We start from the raw sequence: 21,989 nt of genomic DNA, 5'->3' as shown, positions 1-21,989 counted from the left end.
CAACTTTGTCTATTAACTAAATAGAACCGACCCTAATTCGTTTCTCACACACTCGTCTTGTCTATGTATGCGTTATATAGGGTTATCTCTATGTCAAATATTATATAAAATTATATAAAAAACTTAAATTTCACTGTTAATGCCTCGCTTGTGGTTTCGATTCCTAAATTCCTTCTACATTATAATCCAATTGTTTTCATTTCCACACTCTGGCAGATATTATGATGCGTTAAGGACCTTTCTACACACTGTATCGAATTCCCCTATTTTATAATTATAAAAAAGAAAAAATATATTTTTATATTATAATTATTAATAAATATTGTCAATATCTAAAATTAGATTTGAAACTACATATATCCGTAACGTAACAACGTGTATAACGCATTTAATATAATATACTTGTTAACTTCCTTTTCAGCTTTAATTTAAATTACCGGAGAGAGGAAAAAAAAATACCCAATAGTAGGAAATAAACCCTCAACCATCGCGATTGCAACCACTGCGCACTGCCAAAAAGGCGTTAAATTATTGATTTTTCAAATTATAAAAATATTTAATATATTTTCGGTAAAAGTGCGAACCCTACAGTGTAGTTTGCATTCCGTTCGCCGACACACCACAATCAAGTACAGATACCGACGAGAATTGAAAGGATAAGAAATTTATATATTTTTAATATTTTAAAACTATAACACTTTTAAAAAGAATGATGAATGTTTGTTTCACTTTTACGCAAAAATTACTGAACGGATTAAGATAAAACTTTACAGTAATATAGCTTATATATCAGTGTAACATATAGTAGCGACAATTTATGTAAACATTTTAAATAATTTGGTTTTAATATAATAATAAGTTTAAGCGAGCTAAGCTAAGTTTGTGTCGCTAGTACTTATATAGCAGCATTTAGCATACTAAATATAGCATTATCTGTTGTCAATTGATTAATCTAAGCAATTATCGTATCTAATATAACGTAGCTTGATGAGAACGTATACCACTAAGCTAGTGGTCAGAGCGCTTAGCCAGTTTTTGAGAGGAGCTGGTTGCTGTATTGTAAATCAACGGGAAGTGTAACTTATGTGGTTGGCAAACTTTAGTTTGAGAGTGTATGCGGTCATTTTGTATGAAATGATTAAAAATTATAACTCCGTTATATGAAAATGAAAATAATTGGACTCTAGAATAGCATAAAAATTTTAAATTCTTATTCTAAATAAAAAAATCAATATAATTCGTGCCAAAAGTCTCAACACGGTACTATCCATGTCTTTCTTACGCACACATTCATATCTATACATTTTATACATACATAGCGAATACACACACAGATACGCTTTTAATTTTAAAATCCTATGAAGGTTTAGTACATAATATGGAATAATAATATTTTTGAAAAATCTTGTCTGTTTGTTTAACGATTGTTCATAATGTTAAGAGAAACTTGATGAGTGTAGATTAAAATTTAAGCTTACATATATTTTAAAATTTATATATTTTTTTAAAGCTTAATACTTTTTAGAGAACTTAGTAAAACATTCGTTCTCAACTATTCGATCGAATTCTCGACATTGGGTGTTAAGTTGCGTAACTCAACGCCGTGCCATCTTACCAACGCAAAGGAATGAAAAATTTACACCATCGTGTAGGTATCGAATTTGTAACCTATTCTAAGCCACTCCATTCTCCACATGACCATGATCTTAGGGATATTATGCGTTGTGTGGCGTAACTTAACGCCGCTTGATATAAAGTAAACATCTATTACGCAAACTCAAATAAGCGTCATAGAAAAACACATTTTTAGACTATTTCACACATTTCTTGAATCATTTCCGTTTATATTTCAACACAAAGTTAAAAATAAACCATTTAGCGTCTACAAGTACCTACTTCATAAATAACTAGTCGTCGCCGTTAACTTTGTTTGAATAGACTTGAAGACGTATAACCTCCTTTTCTTACAGAAGTCGGTTAAAAACGGAAAATCCTGTCTTTTCCCAAGTAAATAACTATCCCGAAGGAATTCTGAAATTAAAGAAGTAGTAGTAGATTAGTTGCTCCTCATTCCTTATCAATATTCCAATGAAATTCCTACCAAAATCGGTTCAGGTGCTCCGGAGGTTAGCACGGGCAAACAAAAAGATAGATGGACAGCATTTAAAAATTATTGCACTTGAAGAAAACCTGTTTTTTTATAAATTACAGATAGACAAATTTATTTTTATGTGTGGATAGATATACTATTTCTAGTTGTTTTAGAAATGACGTTGAAAACATACAAACTATTAAAATAAACTTTTGACGTCATAATTAGTAGGAACATTCGTGGTCCACGACAAAGTCCATTGACATATATATAATCGGAGAAGAAACCGTCGACAGAGACGCATAGTTGACAGGTCTCGACCTTCAAAGTTGGCAAGACGATAGAAATTCAAGTCCTAAGTAGTGTTAAGAGTGCATGCAACTCTCCACATTGCACTTAATTTAATAGTTTTATGTTAGAATTCGGTACGCCGGGAGACATGGCCGGCCCAGTTCCACTTCAGCGTGCTGATTCTTCGTGCAATGTCAGTGACTTTGGTTCTCTGGCGAATCGCTTCGTTGCGGATTCTATCTGCCAGGGAAACTCTGAGCATTGCGCGTTCTATCGCACGCTGAGCAACCTTGAACTGGTGTACCAGCCCTACGGTCGATGGAGCCGAAACGTGCTAGAGTGGAGACCGCGCTTAGGCAAGCGTAGTGTACGACGCCCTGCAGCGCGATGGACATACGATTTAAAGAAGGTGGCTAGCACCGGATGGATGCGAGAAGTCCAAGACCGGGATGTTTGGCGCTTGATGAGGGAGGCCTACGTTCAGCAGTAGACGGCGATAGGCTGGTTAAAAAAAATATGTTAGAAATAGAAGCCTAGTTAAATGATATCGAACCCACTACCGTCGCGTGTTCAGCACACTTCCACTGCGATACAAAGGCTTCAAATCAATCCAAATAATCAAAATAGTGTATAAACACCAAAATTCAGTTATTCGTCCTGCGATATCGTTATATTAATCAAACATACATACATATGTATATGTATAGGTTTGTATGTATGTATGTATGTTTATCTATCCATGTATGTATGGCTTGGCCGCATTTCGTGTGTATTACTCTAGTGTTGTTGGAATGATAGGAGATTTGACATATTTTGAAATGCCTGGGAATAACAATAATTTTAATAATTTGTAGAATATTGTCAACTTGTTAGATTTACTTTATTAGGTAATGCTTGGTTAGATGAAACGTTGTTATTATATTTTTCGCTTCACGCTGTATCTGTCATATAGCTGGGTAGGCAAAGGGCGGAACCCAACTCCGCAATTTGTCTTGTTACCAGAGCATGAAAATATCCATTTCCCGAGTGAGAATCTTATCATCACCATGACGTCCTTAAGTTTGTAATATATAGTTATATTAGTATATCTTTATAAAAATATCTATTTATTATAAAAAATACAGAAATTTGGCGAAATATCCTCAATTTAAACTGAAACTGCTGCGAATATAAAACACAGTACACACAACAAAGCTGTAGATTCGTTGTAGTTATATATAAAGTACTGTTTTGAGGTTGTCTGACATGGAAATTAATAATATTTGTATTAATAATTTAATACTAAAGGGATGAAATGGAAATATTTTATTGAACACGTGTTTTGTGGTTTTTTAGAATATACCCCTAAACTCAAAATAATTTCATAAACATGTTTAATAAATATTCGTATGGTTCAAGCAGGCGAAGCCGCCCAGGTAGGCTTATAAAACCAATCGTAGTGCACAAAGTGTGACTAAACGCGACAGGTTGTGGGTACGATGGCTACTTAAGGAAATTAAATATTTAATATCTTCATTTCTTCACTCTAGTGTCGAGGCAAAGTGCAGCAGTTCACTCAACACGCAATGCCTAAAAAATTCAACAGAAAATGGGGAACGGAGGGTTTTAGGTTCTCTTTGTCTGCCCTACTATATGCAAAATGTATAGAGACAATAAGCTATAATAAAAAAAACTGGATAATATCAAAATTACAACAATAATTTCAATATAACCATGTAAACCAAACACAACCAAGCAATACCTTGATAAACATGATGCGAAGCGGATAGCTTGTAGCGATTCAAATGGAATCAATAAGTATAATAATATTTATGTATACTATTTAATACTTTACCAAACTACATTATACCGCCATTTTATTTTAAGCTAGTTTTTACTCGCGGCTTCGCCCCTGACGTCATATTGGAGTAACTAGGCGTTGTGTACGAGTATATATACGACGCATTTTAAGTGCTTCTTATAATAATTATAGCCTTCTTCGCTTTTTGTTATTTGAACCGATAGTTCCTGAGATTAGCGCGTTCTGCCAAATAGACTCTTCAGCTTTATACCTACTAATAGTAAAACATTTCTATTTTATCAGATATTCTGTATAGACATTTTTATATCAATGATTTTTGTATCCTGCTTATTATAAAACAACTGATGATTATTACAATTTATAGTAGTCATAAATTCTTAATTATGTTGATTGAAATTGTTTCTTATTAATTGTTGTTTCTTATTAATTGAAAGTAAATTGTTTCATAATTAATATTTTTGTACTCTTGATATAAGTAACATTTTTTTATTTATGGACCGATAGAAATGAAACAAACGCTAAATGTTAAATTAATGTCAAACTTGTCACCAGTGGAAATTGCATTTAAATTATTTAAGCCGTTTCTAAGATAAACAAACGCACAGACAAATAGACCAAAATTTTAAAATTCATTATTTTGAATTATATCACATTAATAAATAATTTATATGTATAGATTAATATATGTAACAACTATAAATAATGAATTTCGATCAGATAATAAATGTAATAAATTAATACTTAAAATAAAATAAAATACTTAAAATTAAAAAAGGACAGTTAGAGACATCTATTATAATAAGTTTTTATTTTCGTTTTCTGTTCAACAGATGGCAATGGTCAGTTTGTAATTTTATATACGTCCTATAAAAAAAAAACAAAGTTTCTAACAAATTATATAAATAAATACTAAAACACTTTCAATCATTAATATTATTTATTTAAAATATTTTAAATTATATATTATTAAAATTGCTAAGCGACAGATTAAAAACATACAGGCCGATTTTGCTCATAATAAACCAAACGCATCATTTGACGTCTTAGAATCGACGAAAAAAAATTGGAATTTTCTTTATATTTTCCAAATATTATACTAAAATAGATTGTAAATTCCAGCTTATTACGCAATTAACTTAATTTAATCTGAAATTTATTATTTAATTGGGTGTAATTAAAGTTATTCGTCGTGGATCCCAACATAAGCGGTAATGTTTATTATTGTTGTCCCGGTCCATGCTTAATATAGTAGTCGCCTTTTATTTTGTATTTCTTTATTGATATTATAGAATTGAATTAAAAACGTATGTTTGTATCGTTTTATATGAATTATAAAACGTTATGATTTTAATTCGTTTATATTTGTAATTTATTCTATTCTATTAATATGGAAAAATTATTTTTTTTCTGTCTTCAATATATTGTGTTTAATAATTGTAAACCGATATAATAAGAGCTAAAATACTTAAGAATTATATATATCTCAATGGTACTTTTATTATTATTGTTATAATGTATAATAATTCATACTAAAACATATTTATTTTGTGTTATATAATTGATTTTGCGTTTTTTAAAGTATTTGTTTTTAATACAACAATATTGATTGACTATAGATTTAAAAATGAACAAACATTTTGTATTTTCAATATACAATTAATTTTCTCATTTTTTTAATTATTAAATTAATGTTAATTTTAAACATATTTCTTTGCTATATTTCTTCCTTAACTTAATTTTATAAGTAGCATTATGTAACAACTTGGATCATAATCTTATTTGATAAAACAATAGCTTAACTCCAAACTTAGGAGGTTAATCCAATTAACTGCTTTATATTTATATTAACTTCAAATGAAGTGAAAATTCACATAATAGAATACAAAATTCCCGTATGCAGAAATACATTTTTTCATCTAACTATATTGATGAGATTCTTTTAAAGGATTTTCTTTCTTTGATGATTTCTTCTAAGTGAAAAATGCAAAATAGTATAGAAAACCTAACTTCATTATTGATTGATTTCTTCATTTGTGGTGTACATTGTATGGAAAACACACTTGCATAATATGAACTAAACTTTCTTACTTCTTTTCCCATGCAATGCTGCAGATATTATAAGACTTGTGGAAGAACCCCACCATGCTTAGATTTATTACACAGCGTGAAAATGAATAAAAATTCTTCTTTACCTCTGAGTTGTAGTTGTGAGAACAACTCTTTATTTTACAAATGAGTTACAGTTCATAATATTATTTACAGTAACCATCTAATTAAATTGCTAATTATAACTTAGTAATAAAGAAAATAATTAGGCCAGCCATGGTGTAGGAATGCACAAGAGTGGGACTATGAATGCAATAGGTTGTGGATTTGATTCCCACCTTAAGAAATGAAATATTTAAAAATTTTAATTGCCTCATTCTGGTAACAAGGCAAAGAGCATCATTGAGTACCACCAATCAACAGGCAATGCTTCTGGAATGCAGCTAAAAGTGGGGGTAAACAGAAGTGATTTAATGGGAATGGAGTGTTTAAACACTATCTAGTATTCCCAGGTGGAAACTAAGAAAGAGATAGGAACAACTATAGGAGTGTGATTGTTGTTATTATTGTTGAGTTCAATTTCCACTCATGCAGATGAATTATTTTCATTTCATTGTTTGTCAAGATATAACCGTGTTTCATAGCAGTACTCAACACAGTATGTTTGGAATTCGAGCTAGAAAGCAAAGATTAGTGTCTGGACACTAAATTAGTTCTGCCTACCCTGCTGTGCAATATAAAGCATAGTGCTACAATAACAATCTTTATTTTTAGGAATATTTGTTAGTAATTTTAGATTAGAGCCTATAATAACTTAATTATTATGAAGCTATTTTCAATATTTTTTTACACATTTTTTCCCTGAAATAATCAAGTCCTTTTATTTTTGCTATTATGATAATGTCAAAGGTTTTTTCTTGAAATGAATTTATTATTTTTTACTAAAAGATTGTGTCTTCGTGTATTTTATTATAATATCCATCTTTTTATAGATTTAGCTCTCTTAAAAAAATATTTTATAATAGTAAATAGCTGTTTTAGCGATAAGGCCGCCTCTTGTACATTTCTTTCTGATCTTGATTCCTTTTCTTGTGTTATGTTTTTGGGTGTACAATAAAGAATATTATTATTATTATTATTATTAAATAATATGAGGTCATCATAGTCCAGTGTGTAAGTGATAGAGGATTTGTTCCCTATTATATATGTAACGTAATTAAAACACTCGAGTTAATAAAGATATGATCATTCTTTTTTCTTTGCCACTCTTTTAACATACTATGCGGTGTTAATCTTCGCTTCTTAATACTATGAAATGTCACAAGACTTAGTGGAAAGTGGCATTGATTCTCCTTGCTTGCTTGCTGCCCTTATTATTGAACATAACTAAATTCCACCACCTAACATCTAACTAATTATCGGATGAACAGGAAGGAGCTTATTACAATTTTCTATCATTTATAGTGGAGATGTGCCCTGCAGAGGGTTGGAAGGGGGTCGCCAGGTCCCCCTCCCATGAATCTGTTACCACTGAGCTATCATTGTTCAGTGTATCATCAGCAGCTTCTGATGCTAGGATATTGCGGCTTTTGGCATGCAAGGTAATTTATACATTATATACTACTGATGAATTTGGTTATGCTAATCTAAATATTATGAACATAAGATCTTTTATTTATAGGCTGGTCAAGGCCCAGACCCTTCATTAAGGGTTGCAAGTCCAAATCCGGAGGGAAAGAATATGAAGTAAGTGTACTTTATATACTTTCATTGTAATGTTTTAAGTTTTGAATATCTTATGTAGTGGATTTGGTCTAGGTTGCCTTTACCTACAATGCTATACAGATTTTTTTAAAAAGGAAAGCATTATGTTTAGTAACCTTCTGGCCTTGAAACTTATAAAGAAATTCATGTTATTTTTTGTTGGATAACAAAATCGTAACTAGTGTCACCTTGTGTTATATATTATGTTGCCACCAGGGGCGTAGGAAGGAGGAGAGCCGGGTGCCTGCCCCAGAATAGTCTGGTGCCTATCCTAGATATTTTACTTATAACATAACAAAATTTGCCCCGAAATATTAAAAAATACAACATTTACACGAACATATCTGTTCAAAGTAAAAAGTCCAGGCCTCCTCGTAAATATCTCTAGATACGCCACCAGATAATGGGTGCACATCAACTGTTATTTTAATCATAAAAAATAAAAATATCAAATTCAATATATCCCTTTTTAAAATATTTTCTCTTCCAGGCGAGGTTCAGCATCAATCCTCCAATCAGGGGATGCCTGTCGGGAGCTTCTGGCAGGGTGCGCCGCCCTCTGCGCACAATTAGGGCTCCGCAGGTCATTTAGTGCGGGTGACGTGGCGTCTGGCAATGTGTCCAAGCCTGTACGGAGGTAAGATCGGAAGTTAGAGATACAGTTGGGTTGTGGGTATTCCAAGATTTTTAGTGGTGGGGGACATCCGACATTATTTTATGCCTTATTTTCCCAGAATGGTAAAAGATGATTTTTGGAGTATTTTTAATACTTTTTTTCAGTGCTACATCAGAAGTTGGACTTTGTGCGGCTCTAGAGGCTTTAACATTGAGCGCAGCTTCGAGGTCCTGTAGCACGTGGGTCGCAGGTTCGTTTCTTTTTATATGTTTCTAGGTATTTTTGTTTGTTGGTGTGTATCTGGTTCATAATTGTGTAACTTAGTAATTGATTAACTAGTAAAGTAAAAAGTAATAAAATGTGAGAGATACATATTTCCTTTTATGTCATCAGCTTTAATATGTGTATGAACAAATATTATTTACAAATAATGAACAAAACAAATTTATACATTTTTTACAAAATTATACAATTATCCATTTTGGCACATTCATTTGTCAGTTATGCGCATACATCGAGCGATTTATATACTGAACTGAAATTATATGCTGATTACTTTGTTTTAATACTTATTGTATTAATTAAGATTGAATTAAAATAAAACATATAAATAATTATAAATTAATAATATAAATACACCATAAATAATTTGAAGTCCTTCAGTAGGTGGGTCTCAGCTTCCATCTCCACAGAGATCTCATCCCGTCCAGCCTCCGCACAGACCTTTGCCCAGTGATAATAAAAAGGTAACGAAATACTGTAAAACTCGTTTTAATTATTTATTTTATTGTGTTTTGATTTGAGAAGTGGATGGCTCAAAGGACCATTTATTATATTTTTTGACGCTATTTATATTCATAATATAATGTCAGGAGCAAATCAAATTTCCTTCATGCTCTATTCGACACACACAGCAGGGTGGGCAGAGGGAACCTAGTCCTAAGATACTCCGTTCCCCACTTTCCGCCGAATTTTTGAGGTATTACATGTTGAAGTACAATCCAATCCAACCTTTAGTTTATACCTTGTTTTTTGTATATTTTTTAGGTCCGTCAAAATTATATAAAACGTCGTCTCCTAACTACATACAGAGCGTTAGAGAGGATGTCTCAGTCCGATTTCAATTTGGATAAACTGGAAGTAAGTGGTTTGAATTCTGGTTAGGGCAATTTGGTATTAGAGTTATACAATGGTTACAGTTGATTAATTGTATGAATTTATAAATGTTCATAAATGCAATATGATGAATCCATTTTTTTTATTTCCACTCTAGGCTGCAGCTTCGGCAGCTGTAAATTCAGGTCCGGGTCCAACGACACTCACTGTGCCCAACACTAAGACTAAATTTGTGCATCCTGGTAAGTTATAGTTTTAAATAGCCTTAAAAATTGTTGGATGAGAAAGATTTTTGGATTATATATGAAAAATTTTACTCTAGTTTTGAACATACTAATTTTAAAACCCATAGAGAATAGACTATCGATCTCTGTGTTATGATTTTTAAATTATGATAATGGAATATAAATTTCTATTAGTTTATAATGTTTATATATACATATTTAATAAAACAGTGAACTGGATCTAGTTGTATTTGTAATTATTGGACTTTATCACCAAGATTACATTTTAATAATAGGTTCAAGTCCTGCCTAAAAGAAGACATGGTTTGTTTTGTTCTGACATGTTTATGTACAGGATTTGTCAAAAATATAAGTAGGCAGAGGGAACTTAATGTTAAGAAACTCTGCTCCTCACTTTCTGCCGAAGTTTTAGAGGCATTACCTGTTGAGCGACGGAACTCAACACCGCGCTTAGTCTTATTACCACAGCGAGGACATGAAAATATTAAACAAATCATTCTCCCGAGTGGGAATCGAACCTGTGTCTCTGCATCACGACGGTTTCTTCGAGATATTTCAAAATATTTAATGTTACATTCTATTATTAAGCTAAATAGGTATATTTATTTAAATAGAAGCGGCACATTTGGCGTTAACCGCCGCGGACTTAGAACGCGAGAGAGGTCGTCCTTTATCTAAGTACGAGAGAAACATGATTATATTCAACTGGCTTCACACCTTAGACGAGGCTGCACCGTTCTAGATTGTTTTGACAGATTCTGACACGATTGAATACGTTCTGACATGTTCTGATAAACTTAGACACGTTCCAAAATATTCTCACAAGAAAAAGATGCGTTATGGTAAGTTCGGATAAGTTCTGATTTCTTATATTTAGTTAGTTTAGAAATTTTTAACGTGTCATATAACGTTATGACGTATTGTAAAGCGTTCTGACACGCATCAGATTCTTGTGTGACATAATGACTAACATATTATTTCAACAGTTTACTTTAGTGACGAAGGTAAACATTTTTATTTTATTTTTTGTGTCAAATAGTATTTATTATAATATAATTATATCATTGTAATAACTTGTTGGGTGTAATTATTTAAACCTCAGCTTTTTAATTCATTTAAAATTACATTCCAATTTAAATGACATTAATTAAAATGCAAATAATTTATACCCATAAAATGAAAATAACATTTTTTTTGTATTTCCCAAAAAGTCATATACATTTAGGATATTTTTATTTTACTATCTAAAAATATGTTAAAATGTATATCAGTTTTGCAAATATAACTTTTATTCTAAAGACACTGTATTAAGTATTTTCTTTTTATACTTCTTTTTAGTTATTTAGACTCAATTAGTAATAGTACCATAATAAAATATATTATCTGTGTGATATTCATATTATTTAGATGATAATATGCTCTCTAAATTATGATCTTAATATGTTCCATGTGATTATTTTTTTTTTCATTTAAATGTAATTAAATTTTAATAATAGTATATAATTTAAGTAATGATCTCTTCTACATCGCGACTTTTTTTAGAAATTTCTCGAACGAAAACAGAAAAATACGTCTGATTTTATTCAAAATTTAAAATATTATTTCTTATTTGTATCTTTAAGCTTTTTAGTAATAGTAAATAAAAAAGATATTTCATTATGTAATTAGATAATCTAGTTATTTTTCTCTTGGAATGAAAATATAGAAAAGAATGTGAAAAAATAAATAAATAAAAAAAGTTATATCGAAATTAGTCCATTTTGAAAATCATATCTCGATTTTATTAAATATACCTAGTAACAAAATGCTTGCTTTGAAAAAAAATGCAAGTTTGTCCGTTCGTTGATAAGATAACAAAACTGATTCGATTTTGGTGGTAATTTAACGTATACATAGATTAGATTTGCTCGGAATATAATAGAATATATTAGGGGAAAAAACGAATAATCATTATATGGGTTGTTTGGAAAGTGGTACCATAAAAAAAAAAAAAATAAATACTGTACAGCACAATACTTTTTTAGAAAACGTATAAAAATCTCTTGTTCACCGCCCCAGTGCCCTTACTACTCAGCTATACGTTCTTCAGAACATCAGACCGTGGAAAGCCAACCTAAGAACGCGAACCAATTTCTATACGTTTTCTAAAATATTTTTCTTTCTTAAGTATAGAATAATGCTTTAAAAATGCTAGAAATACAGTATGTGACAAAAAATGTAATTGAAATTAAGCAAATAAAAACCAAACAACCTATATAATGCGTTTTAATACAATAAATAATTTAATAGAAAACAGGGGGTTTTTATACTATAATTCTTTCTATTATATAAAATTATAGAGTAGGGTTTTTTTTGCTTGTGACATATTTCTCCCTCTTTATATTTGATCGCTATCTTTTATCTTCAGAATGTATCCCGAATATAGCAGGGTCGTCAGAGGGAACCTAGTGATAAGACACTACGTTTTCAGATTTTCGGTCCTTATATACATTTTTTTATTGACGTCAGATACTTATGATTAAATTGTCTTAGTTCTATGTAATTTTAATTGATGATATACATGGATGAAGGTGATATACAGTTTGTAAAGAGTTACAAGTTTTATAAAAGATTTTAAACGATTTAAACCAGTATTGTTAGGAAATACGATTAATTAATTTTGTTAAAACTTCACGCTGTATATCACATATAGCTGGGTAGGCAGGTGGAAAACCAAGTGTTAAGAGTTAGAGTACATACCTAATTTCCATCACCACTTTCCGCCTAATTTTCGAGGCATTGTGTGTTGCCAGAGCGAGGAAATGAAAATAGTGAATATTTCCTCTAGTGGGATTCGAACCCACGATCTGCGCGTTTACAGTCGCACGCTTGTGCCCCACTGAAGAATTGATTATAGAAAAGAAAAACCACTATTTATGTCCATGTACATCTTCAAATATAGAACAATTACTGTAAAATTACAATTAACGACAAGCTGAGAAAACTGTCTTAACACTAAATTGACTCTGCCTCTGCCTTTTTTGTTTTAACGATGCATTAAATAATTTAACCATTAAATATAAGATAAAGCCAACCTCATAATAACCAAGTTCCTAATTTTAGACTACATCAGTTTTAGTTTAGCAATTTTTCGTATTTTTTTTTACAAAATCTAACAAAAATTTGCATTGTTTGTGTTTTTTCTTCTGAGCTATTGTAATATAATTGACATAAAGTGTACGTATTGAATTAATAAATGTTATGTATATGATATCCTTTTTTTTATTTATTCCTGTTTTTTTTAAATATTTTTCCTGTTGCTTCACACTGTACCTAGGGGTACAGTCCCCTGCCATACCCCTATGGCAGGGTAGGCAGAGGGAACCTGGGAACCCAGTGTTAACGTACTCCATTGAGTACTGAAACTTAAAATAAAAAAGATAAAAAGGGGTAAAAATAAAATACAAAACTTCAATCCAAATCAGTTTTATTTTGAATTTTACATCTTTGGATTAAATACACAATGTCATTCCAATTGCATATGACAAAAAAGTAAAGTTTTTGAAATCTGAAATGAAAAGTTTTTAAAATTTATATGAGGTTTTTCAAATTCTGAAGTAAAAAACTAATGTATTTTATTTACTTTTTTATACAAAATGGAACAACATCTGCAAGATTATAAAATTCAAGTTTACAAATTAGACAGTCTAATATAAGTGTCACAACTTAAATTATAATACATATTTTTAGTAAATAAATTTTGCTTCTTTTATCAATGTCAAATAAGTATTTGTCTTTTCTAATGGACAACATTTAAAAAAAAATAAAGGTAAGATGTCTTAAACATGTATAAATGAAAACTGCAGTACAATCTTTTCTTTATATAATTTACCAACAAAATGAAAGCTATAATTATGATGCACTGAACAAATTTAAAATCCTAATCTCCTCCATCTTCATGATAATATAATAAATATAGTTTCATCAACAACATCAACTTGATCTTGATTAATGTCAGTTGAAGGGTCTGACAATACTTGCACTTTATTCGTCGACTAATTAGTTAATTATACATTTAAATACAAATTTTGAGTAAAACTAAACTGTGACACTCTCATACTAGACATACTTAAAAGAAAAAATTGAATAATGGTTTTTAAATTTCAATAATAACTAACGTTTTTTATTAATTTTAAACTTAAATTATTTGCAATTGCTTTAAAAATAATTTTAATTCTGAATTTAAATTAAAAGTTTATGGTTTTGAATACATTTTTAAAAATTTTGTTATCTTCAGATATTTTTGTTAATGCGAGTAATTAAAATCTTCAACATTTTTTAAGGTAAATCTGAATTTTTTATCCTTTTTTTTCCATATTGGATATAGATTGAGACATTGAAAAGATTTAAAAAAAAAGTTGGATTATGTCTTTATATATAATTCCTATAGTCTATACTAATATAATAAAGCGGAAGAGTTTGTTTGTTTGTTTGAACGCTAAGATCTCTGGATCTACTGGATCAATTTACTTTGTTTTTGTTTTGTATGAAAGCTGCATTCTTCGGAAGTGCTATAGGCTACATAACATTACATTACACGTATATACTAATATATTAAAATACTTTCTAATTTGACATGCAATTTATTCTGCCATGTTAATAACAACCGTCGTCGCTACGCGACCGCGTTCGTTACCGCGTCATTTTGATATTCATCCTTATGAAAATAAATATAATAGTCACTTTTAGCATTTCATCTAGATTGAAATTATATTTCTATAGAAAATATATTCTTATATTTCAAGCAGGCGTAGCCGCGTCCGGGTCCGCTAGTATTGTATATAAAAAAAGATACCTAATAAAAGCTTTTAAGTTACTCGCACTGACAAACTAAGCAAAACGTCAACAAAGATAAATTAATTTGACTTATACAGATGTAAACGACACAACTTTCAGTAAGCAAACGTTTAATAGTACTAAAAAAAAATCTTTCATACAATGAAATAGTGACGAAATTTTTAATATTAAAAAAAAAACTGCTGACATTTCTTTTATGGCCTTAATATATCATGTCGCTTACGCTCTGTATAATAAACATAAAAATATAAATGACGATATAATGATTCTAACAGAAATTATTTTCAGGGTTTTTTAAAGCAAGCTTTGCTTTCAAATAATTCAAAGAGTAAATGTCAGTCATACAACTGATTTGACTGATAGACTGATATTTTGAGTATAGAAAAATGTTTTTTTTTTCTAAGCTAATGTCAAAAGTAAATCCAAGGACTATACATTATAACACCTAATATTCACAATAAAAGTTAACTTAAAGGCCAGAAATTTACAATTTAGGTGTTAAAATTTAAAATAAATAGCAATTCGTGGTATTTACACGTGGGAATGAATCTTTTTTCTTTATAATAAGAAAAAGAAATAAAATAGTTTTTTTGCACATTTTCTATGCAATAAGGAAAATATTAAAATTTACAAAGATATTTTAATCAGTAATAACCTTAATGAAGGTTAAAGAAAACAATTAAGATTTTCTTTAAAAAAAGTGCAGCCAAAAGTGAGAGAGTAAATAAAATGAGAAAAGTGAGAAGTGAAAAATTAGAATACAAAAATATTATTGGCTTTCAAATTTTGTTTTTCAATTAAATATTGAAAAATGTTGTTAGCATTAGCAACGTCATATAATTGAGCAGTTGTAAATATTTTGAGTGACGTGCTTTAGAAAATTGGTGGCAAAAATTGATTTTTCGGTATAAAGCACGATTTTTGCTCTAAATGATAATTTTTCGTGTGAACTATCACCGGAATGTTTATTTTTGTGAGTTTTGATGTCTAGATTCATTCAAAGGGGTGCGATGGTGTGACAATTCCATCGTAGTGGTACCGAGCGCGCGTGTGTAGTGTCGCGACCCCCGCGCGGCGCGAGTGCTTGCTTATACTAAATATATCAACATTTGTATAACTGTATATGGGCTATGGAAACTGGCGTGGCAGAGTGCGATTTTGATAAAACCAGCTGTTATCAGAGGTTACAGGACCAAACGCCTGTTAAAGTGATTTTTCTCCATTTTTTCAACTTGACTGATAGTTTAAAGTATTTCTCAAGCAAAGTTGTATGACTTCTGAAAACACAGATTTTACGAAAACCACAGTCTGACACGTCAATTTTTGACTATTGTACATTATGGAGGATAAAGGTTTAGGGGGTGGTGGGTGGTGGTGGGGTTGCAGTGTAAAGTGTATAAATATATCTATGGTAGTGGCGCGTCGCGCGGGCAACGGAATGAGGTACGACAGATCAGTCTTATCGGACGGCAGTGGCTTTGTGGCCTCAGTGGGACAATTTCGAAAATTTGACTAACCGTGTGACAAAATTGTGAAAATTTTCATTGTTGAAATTTTCTGAAAATGAGAATGTATATAATATTTATAACAAAAATGACCTTAATTAATTTAAGTAAAAAAATCATATGGTTTGCTAAAATTTTGCTCCAAAAAGAATGGTGTAACAAATCGGTTTTCACGTCAAGTTTTAACTTAAACAGTCTCTGTAAATGAGTCTATCAAGTCCTAGAGAAAAATAACCACAAATCCACATGCCAATCGAACCCGGTACCACTTCAATAGAATTCTTGGTGCGCTCAGCGCTTTACCGATCCCGCGCGGGCGTTAGCAGCGCGCGGGCACAGATATAACGGACTTAAAAACTAACCTTATATTAGAAATGCCACATAAATTTGGTGTTTTGATCTCTAAAGTACTATTACTATTAATAACTTTAATTTTTTATTGGTCAAAATAAGGTATAGTGTAGTAAAATTTAAGATTCACCAAAAATATTAAAATTTTATGAATTAATTATTAATAGTAATATTCTTTAAGATTTAATTTTGTGTAAACGGTTATATACAAAAGGTAATCTGTGGTGGCATTATTTTTAAGTTTTGACTGTCACACTTGAGATATTAAATAATAAAATATCATATATAGAGAATTTAAGAACAAATTAAATTTACCATACTTTGAAATAAAGTTATGTATATAATATATATATTTTTTAAAGAATAATCCATTTATTTTCTACTAATAATATACAGGGTGGAAGAGGCAGCGCTCATTTTACTGAAACTTAATGAAGTTATCTCAACAGTTTGGACGTAGGATTTTTCTTTCATTTCACGATTTTTATCGGTAAATGTGTGCGTAAACACGCACTGTTATACTTTACAAATGACGTTTTATTTTAAAACGATAATTTTATTTGAAAAAAATAACTTTTTAATTTTTGGGAATTAATTTTTTTCTGAATTATATTTGGCTTTTATAAAGTAGTTAAAATTGTGGTTTCATTTAAAGTGGTGCTGACAATTCCATCCTGTATAAAGAAGATATTGCCATATTCACATTATATATAAATAAAACTGTCTGTTTATCTATTTGTTCCATATAGAATATCACAGTCAAAACTCAAAAACTTTCAATACAAAAATGAAAAAACAGCGTAACACTTATCTTCTAAGTAAAAAAAATGCTCTAAAGATTGTCCATAACAAAATAATTCTTTCTTTGCAGAATCTTACAGAAACTTCTCCAAAGATCAACTTACTTAATTTACGGACAAACTTTGCAATATCACATGGGGCCCTTTAGACCTCGTAGGTTGTGTATTACTATTAGGCAACAAAATCAAGTGGCCTGTTAAAACCTCCCTTTCTATTCATATACTGCCTGTATTTCCTTTTCAGTACCACATGCACATCACCCTCTACGTTGCCATCGACTTTTTTACCTTTAGTTGTGTCAAAGCCGCAGAAGCCCATAACTTTGAGCATTTCTTGTTCTTCTGGGGACTTACCTTCAAGGTCGGCTGGGGTCACAATGGGTCGTTCACCAAAGTTCTTTTTGGGTTTTGGGGCAAAAGAGGTCGTTGGAGCAGGTGAGGTAGACCTCCTTCGTCGGGGGGATGGTGACCTCCGTCGCGGGGAAGGGGACCTTCGTCTGTCCGGCGTTCGTCGCCGCCTGTCTAGAGACCGGGACCGGGAGCGGGTTCGAGGCCTGCGCCGGTCTCGGTCGCGGTCACGGTCTCGGTCGCGACGGTCGCGACGACGGGGGCTGGGTGAGCGACCCATTCGAGCTGAGGAGGAAGAAATTAAAAACAATTGTATATTCTTTTTATATATATTATTTATATATATTCTTTAGTTTCACACTCGGTTTCCATTAAGATACTTCTATTCCTCACTTTTTTAAGTAAAAGAAATGAAAATAGAGCAAAATAAACAATTGACAGTTAAGATAAAGGGCCACGAGATACTAGCAAATAAGTAATGAAATATAAGAACCATGCAAACACCAGCAAATATGAAATCTAAGCATATCATATAAGGATTAGGTGACACATTCTATATTACTGATGCTAAATTCTACTGTATACTAAAATAAAATTGTAATAACTAAATAACTAGTTGACTGTAAAACTGACTGGTTGTGGGTTCAATCCCCACTCTAGGAGATTATATATTTCCATTTGCTTTGGTGGTAAGGCAAAAGTTCTGCCACTCAACAAGCAATGCCCCCACAATTTGGCAGAGAGTGGGAAATGGAGTGTCTTAACACTAGTTTTCCTATCACACATGGCAGGGTAGTCCCCTGCTATGTGTGTGGGGTACAGCGTGAAGCTGATTTTTTTTTAACTAAATAACTAATATTTAATATTATAAATGTGAAAGCTTATGAAGATGGATGTTTGTTCTACTTTCATAAAAAACTACTTTTTGAATTTAAATAAAAAATTACAGTGCATCTGAATAATACATAGGCTACAATTTAAGTTAAGGTTTGGTATACTATAACAATTAAATAATGGGAAATGTGATTCATATTTATTTGTTACTCAATCTTAATCTAAATAGATAAACTAAACAAAAAACAAAAGTAAACAATCTTTTAATCATAGATTTAATAAAAATGAAAATACAGTACTATGTAAAACAAAAATCTGATAGCTGAATGTGTGTTCTCAAATACAATAAAGACAAAAAAACGTAGAATGTCAGTCATGTCAGTTAATTTTATTTGTATCTTACATACAGCTGGGAAGGCAAAAGAGCCATAATGACAAAACATTCCTTTCCGGGGAAAACTAAATTTTTTTGACATTGCATGTTTACCAGTGCAACAAAATGAAAATAATTCAATTCCCCGAGTGTGAGTGGGAATCAAACATGCAACTGTTGTACTTATTAACAGTCAGCTTCAAATAATAATACTAAAAAGAAAATAATCTTAAGTATGTACATGTGACAGTTTCTTTAAATTATTATTACAAAACCGTTGAGCGACCCTTATAAGAAAGCTTTTTGTAAATCCTATACAACATTTTTAAAGGGGGAGAAAAATAATAATCAAACATGAGATAGCAACAAAGTAGTATATGAAGTTATTAATAAAATAAAAATAAATGAGAAAAAGCTGTTTGAGACCCTTTTCTTAACATGTTAAGTAATATTCCCTTATAGGACTATTATAGAAATAGTGTTATAATACACAAAAACGATAGAAGCAAGATTTCGAAAAGGTAGGGGCGGCGTTGAGTTCCGCCAATATACACGAATGTCTCGAATGTTAAGTGCAACGTAAGATGCATGAAATACTTTTGTCAACCGAACTATATGTAGGAAATAGCGTGGAGCAATTTTATAATTAAATATTGTTAAAAATTATGTTTATAACACATGTTGATTGTCCACACTTTTGAGGTTGATTAAATACTTTTAAATTGCAAGTTATGTTTAACTATGGAATAAATCATTAGGGGAAAAAAGAACATTCTAAATTATCAAGAAAAGTATAACGTATTTAAAATCACAAAAAATAAAAATCATATGAAATTTTAGCGCCTTACATTCAAACATAGTACAATAATATATTTTCAAGTTTTATTTAAAACTAATTTGAAGAATAATAAAATTAAATGATAAAAATAATATATTTACCTCAAATTTAAGTCAACAGCGTGTAAAATTTTGTAAAAAAAAACAAAAAATATAACAGTAACACACAACCTAACAGTTCGCCATTTTGGAAATGAATGACGCTTTGGCAAGATTTTTTTTTAGGTTGATTTTACGTTCCATTTCCAGTTAGTATTTTTTTTTCAGTACATATATAATTAATGTTATAACTTATATAACCTAATTTGTGGGTAAAAAAAGAGAATAATTATACTCAAATGTTTTAAATGTTACTAATATTTTGTTTTCAACAATTGGATTTTTAAAATCATATGAAATTTCAACATGTAGTATAAAATAGCCTTTTTAATACATAATTAACTGTTTTTTTAAATTTTGAATTATTTTAAGTAAATAATACAAATTAAAAAATAATAGATTTATTGATAATAATTTTCGTTAAAATTTGTATTTTTTGTAAAATGGAGCATTGTTAAAATGTTGCCAAAACATTAAGTTTTACTGTATTATAAGGTAATTAAATATGGTAAAAAAATATCTCATTACATTACAAAGCATTATAATAGTACCTGCTGGTATCGAAAGTGATATTTGACTCTTTTTGTAACGATATTCAAAATATATAATTTAAAAAAACAATCACTTAACAGATACTATAATAAATAATGAAATAAATATTTTTAGGGACAGATTCCAATGCATCAAAAATTTGTCCGCAGATCCAGAAGGCTGCAGATACATAAGCCATTAGATTTAAAATTTTCACGATTTTTACTTATTTTAAACGAAACTCTTAAATCGATTTAATCGCATACAACATGAAATGTCGAGCAGTTACTACTTAACAGTAATCTGTGGTTTGACCGTGCCAAATTTATTTTATATACAATTTTTGTAGGCTTATGAGTTTCACTTAAAGCATAGTTCACAACTTAGTTTTTTAAGGAATTAAAATTCCTTACTTTAAGCTTTTCAAAAATATTACCAAGCAAACATAATTGCCCTTAAAACGTCCAACCACATTCACAATAGCAACACTAACTCCACCAACGCCATCTGCCCATCTCCACCACCATTCGGAACGCCGCCGCGGCACGGAAACGGTTCTCATCGATTTATTAACAAAAAATAGGAAAAATATCTTTCAATTAAAACAAAAGAAGGTATTTGAATCCACTATCCCCGTTATGTTGCCGGTGCTAGTGTATTGAGACAGTGCGTGCTTAATATTATGTTGTGTGCTTAGTGTTTTTTGTAATTTGTGGTGATTTCTGTGAACAAAACGCTTATACGCCTATTAAAAGAGGATAAACGGTAAGTTTTATAAATAACTGTATGTATTTATTATTATGTTGTTAATATTAGACGCTATTTTGGTATATTTATTATCGTATAATCAGATATAAGTAGAAGTAGCAGCGACCTGGGTGTGGTATGATAGTAGCTACATTAAAATTAGGTCGATTCTTTTAGCGCAAACGCTATTTAATGACTAAGTAATATATTTCTGGACTATTGACGCTTGCTAACGTAATTTTGACGTTATTCTCACCTTGTTTCCGACATTTTATTGTAAAGTCGAACCTCGATCTTTCTTATAGGATTTTTTGCTTAAATAACCTATTTAAATCGTATCTGGGATAATATTAAGTTATTTTATAAGTTATATTTAGTTATGTTAATTATATTTTAGGCGTATTACAATCGAGAACTATATAATTTCAATAGAGATGATGTCACCGCTAGGGCGCGGATGAGCGTATAACCCGACCAAATTAAAGAGTCCTTTATTTAGTACTAGTCGTATTTTTACTAAAACTTCTTAATTTAGTCGGTTAATCGTTAACTACCTCGTATAATCGGTAGAAGAGATTTTGCTGCAATAAAATTGATGATATACTTATTATATGTGCTCAGCTTCACGCTTTATCCCGCACATATCAGGATAGGTGAAAGGAAACCATTAAGTTACTCCGTTCATCACGCACCGCCTGGATTTACGAGACTGCGGTTTAGTGGCGTAACTTAACGCCGCTCTTGGTTTTCTTATCAG

General features: G+C 30.7%; 3 protein-coding genes across 10 annotated transcripts in view; 2 read left to right on the top strand and 1 right to left on the bottom strand.

Annotated features, from left to right (window-relative positions):
- Nucleotides 1–5,210: 5,210 nt before the first annotated feature.
- LOC146530320 (uncharacterized) lies at nucleotides 5,211–13,221 on the top strand. 2 transcript variants are annotated; one of them, XM_085200886.1, is made up of 9 exons: nucleotides 5,211–5,392; nucleotides 7,695–7,831; nucleotides 7,912–7,976; nucleotides 8,485–8,631; nucleotides 8,775–8,860; nucleotides 9,277–9,356; nucleotides 9,658–9,750; nucleotides 9,884–9,968; nucleotides 10,586–13,221. In XM_085200886.1, exons 2-9 carry the CDS (start codon nucleotides 7,700–7,702, stop codon nucleotides 10,711–10,713), a joined length of 816 nt encoding a protein of 271 aa, XP_085057012.1. In that variant the 5' UTR covers nucleotides 5,211–5,392; nucleotides 7,695–7,699; the 3' UTR covers nucleotides 10,714–13,221. The 2 variants fall into 2 exon arrangements, with proteins under 2 accessions (XP_085057012.1, XP_085057010.1); XM_085200884.1 differs by having other exon boundaries at nucleotides 9,274–9,356.
- Nucleotides 13,222–13,420: 199 nt separating this feature from the next.
- LOC146530319 (U4/U6.U5 small nuclear ribonucleoprotein 27 kDa protein-like) lies at nucleotides 13,421–20,049 on the bottom strand. Its single transcript, XM_085200894.1, has 2 exons — nucleotides 19,958–20,049; nucleotides 13,421–18,096 (listed from the first exon to the last, which is right to left on the bottom strand). The coding sequence occupies exon 2, from the start codon at nucleotides 18,089–18,091 to the stop codon at nucleotides 17,636–17,638; it is 456 nt and encodes a 151-aa protein (XP_085057020.1). The 5' UTR covers nucleotides 18,092–18,096; nucleotides 19,958–20,049; the 3' UTR covers nucleotides 13,421–17,635.
- A 947-nt stretch (nucleotides 20,050–20,996) lies between these two features.
- hts (adducin 1-like protein hts) overlaps nucleotides 20,997–21,989 on the top strand; it is a 56,904-nt gene continuing 55,911 nt past the window's right edge. For all 7 annotated transcript variants that reach the window (XM_085200826.1, XM_085200823.1, XM_085200827.1 and 4 more), the window contains exon 1: nucleotides 20,997–21,250. The gene's annotated coding sequence lies outside the window, so the exon portion shown is untranslated. The remainder of the gene's footprint in view (nucleotides 21,251–21,989) is intronic.

The sequence above is a fragment of the Heliconius melpomene genome, chromosome 17 (assembly GCF_056956725.1).
Source record: "Heliconius melpomene rosina isolate 202511_hmr_F chromosome 17, ASM5695672v1, whole genome shotgun sequence".
Lineage (NCBI taxonomy): Eukaryota > Metazoa > Arthropoda > Insecta > Lepidoptera > Nymphalidae > Heliconius > Heliconius melpomene.
Note: the sequence above shows the minus strand (reverse complement) of the source record. Positions and strands in the feature narration are given on the sequence as shown.

Bases quoted from the DNA above. Each gene is read 5' to 3' on its own strand.
- LOC146530320 (XM_085200884.1), top strand. From the start codon at position 7,700: ATGTGCCCTGCAGAGGGTTGGAAGGGGGTCGCCAGGTCCCCCTCCCAT. The intron at 8,632-8,774 runs GTAAGATCGGAA...ACTTTTTTTCAG, and splicing joins GTGTCCAAGCCTGTACGGAG to TGCTACATCAGAAGTTGGAC. The intron at 9,751-9,883 runs GTAAGTGGTTTG...TTTCCACTCTAG, and splicing joins TCAATTTGGATAAACTGGAA to GCTGCAGCTTCGGCAGCTGT.
- LOC146530319 (XM_085200894.1), bottom strand. From the start codon at position 18,091: ATGGGTCGCTCACCCAGCCCCCGTCGTCGCGACCGTCGCGACCGAGAC.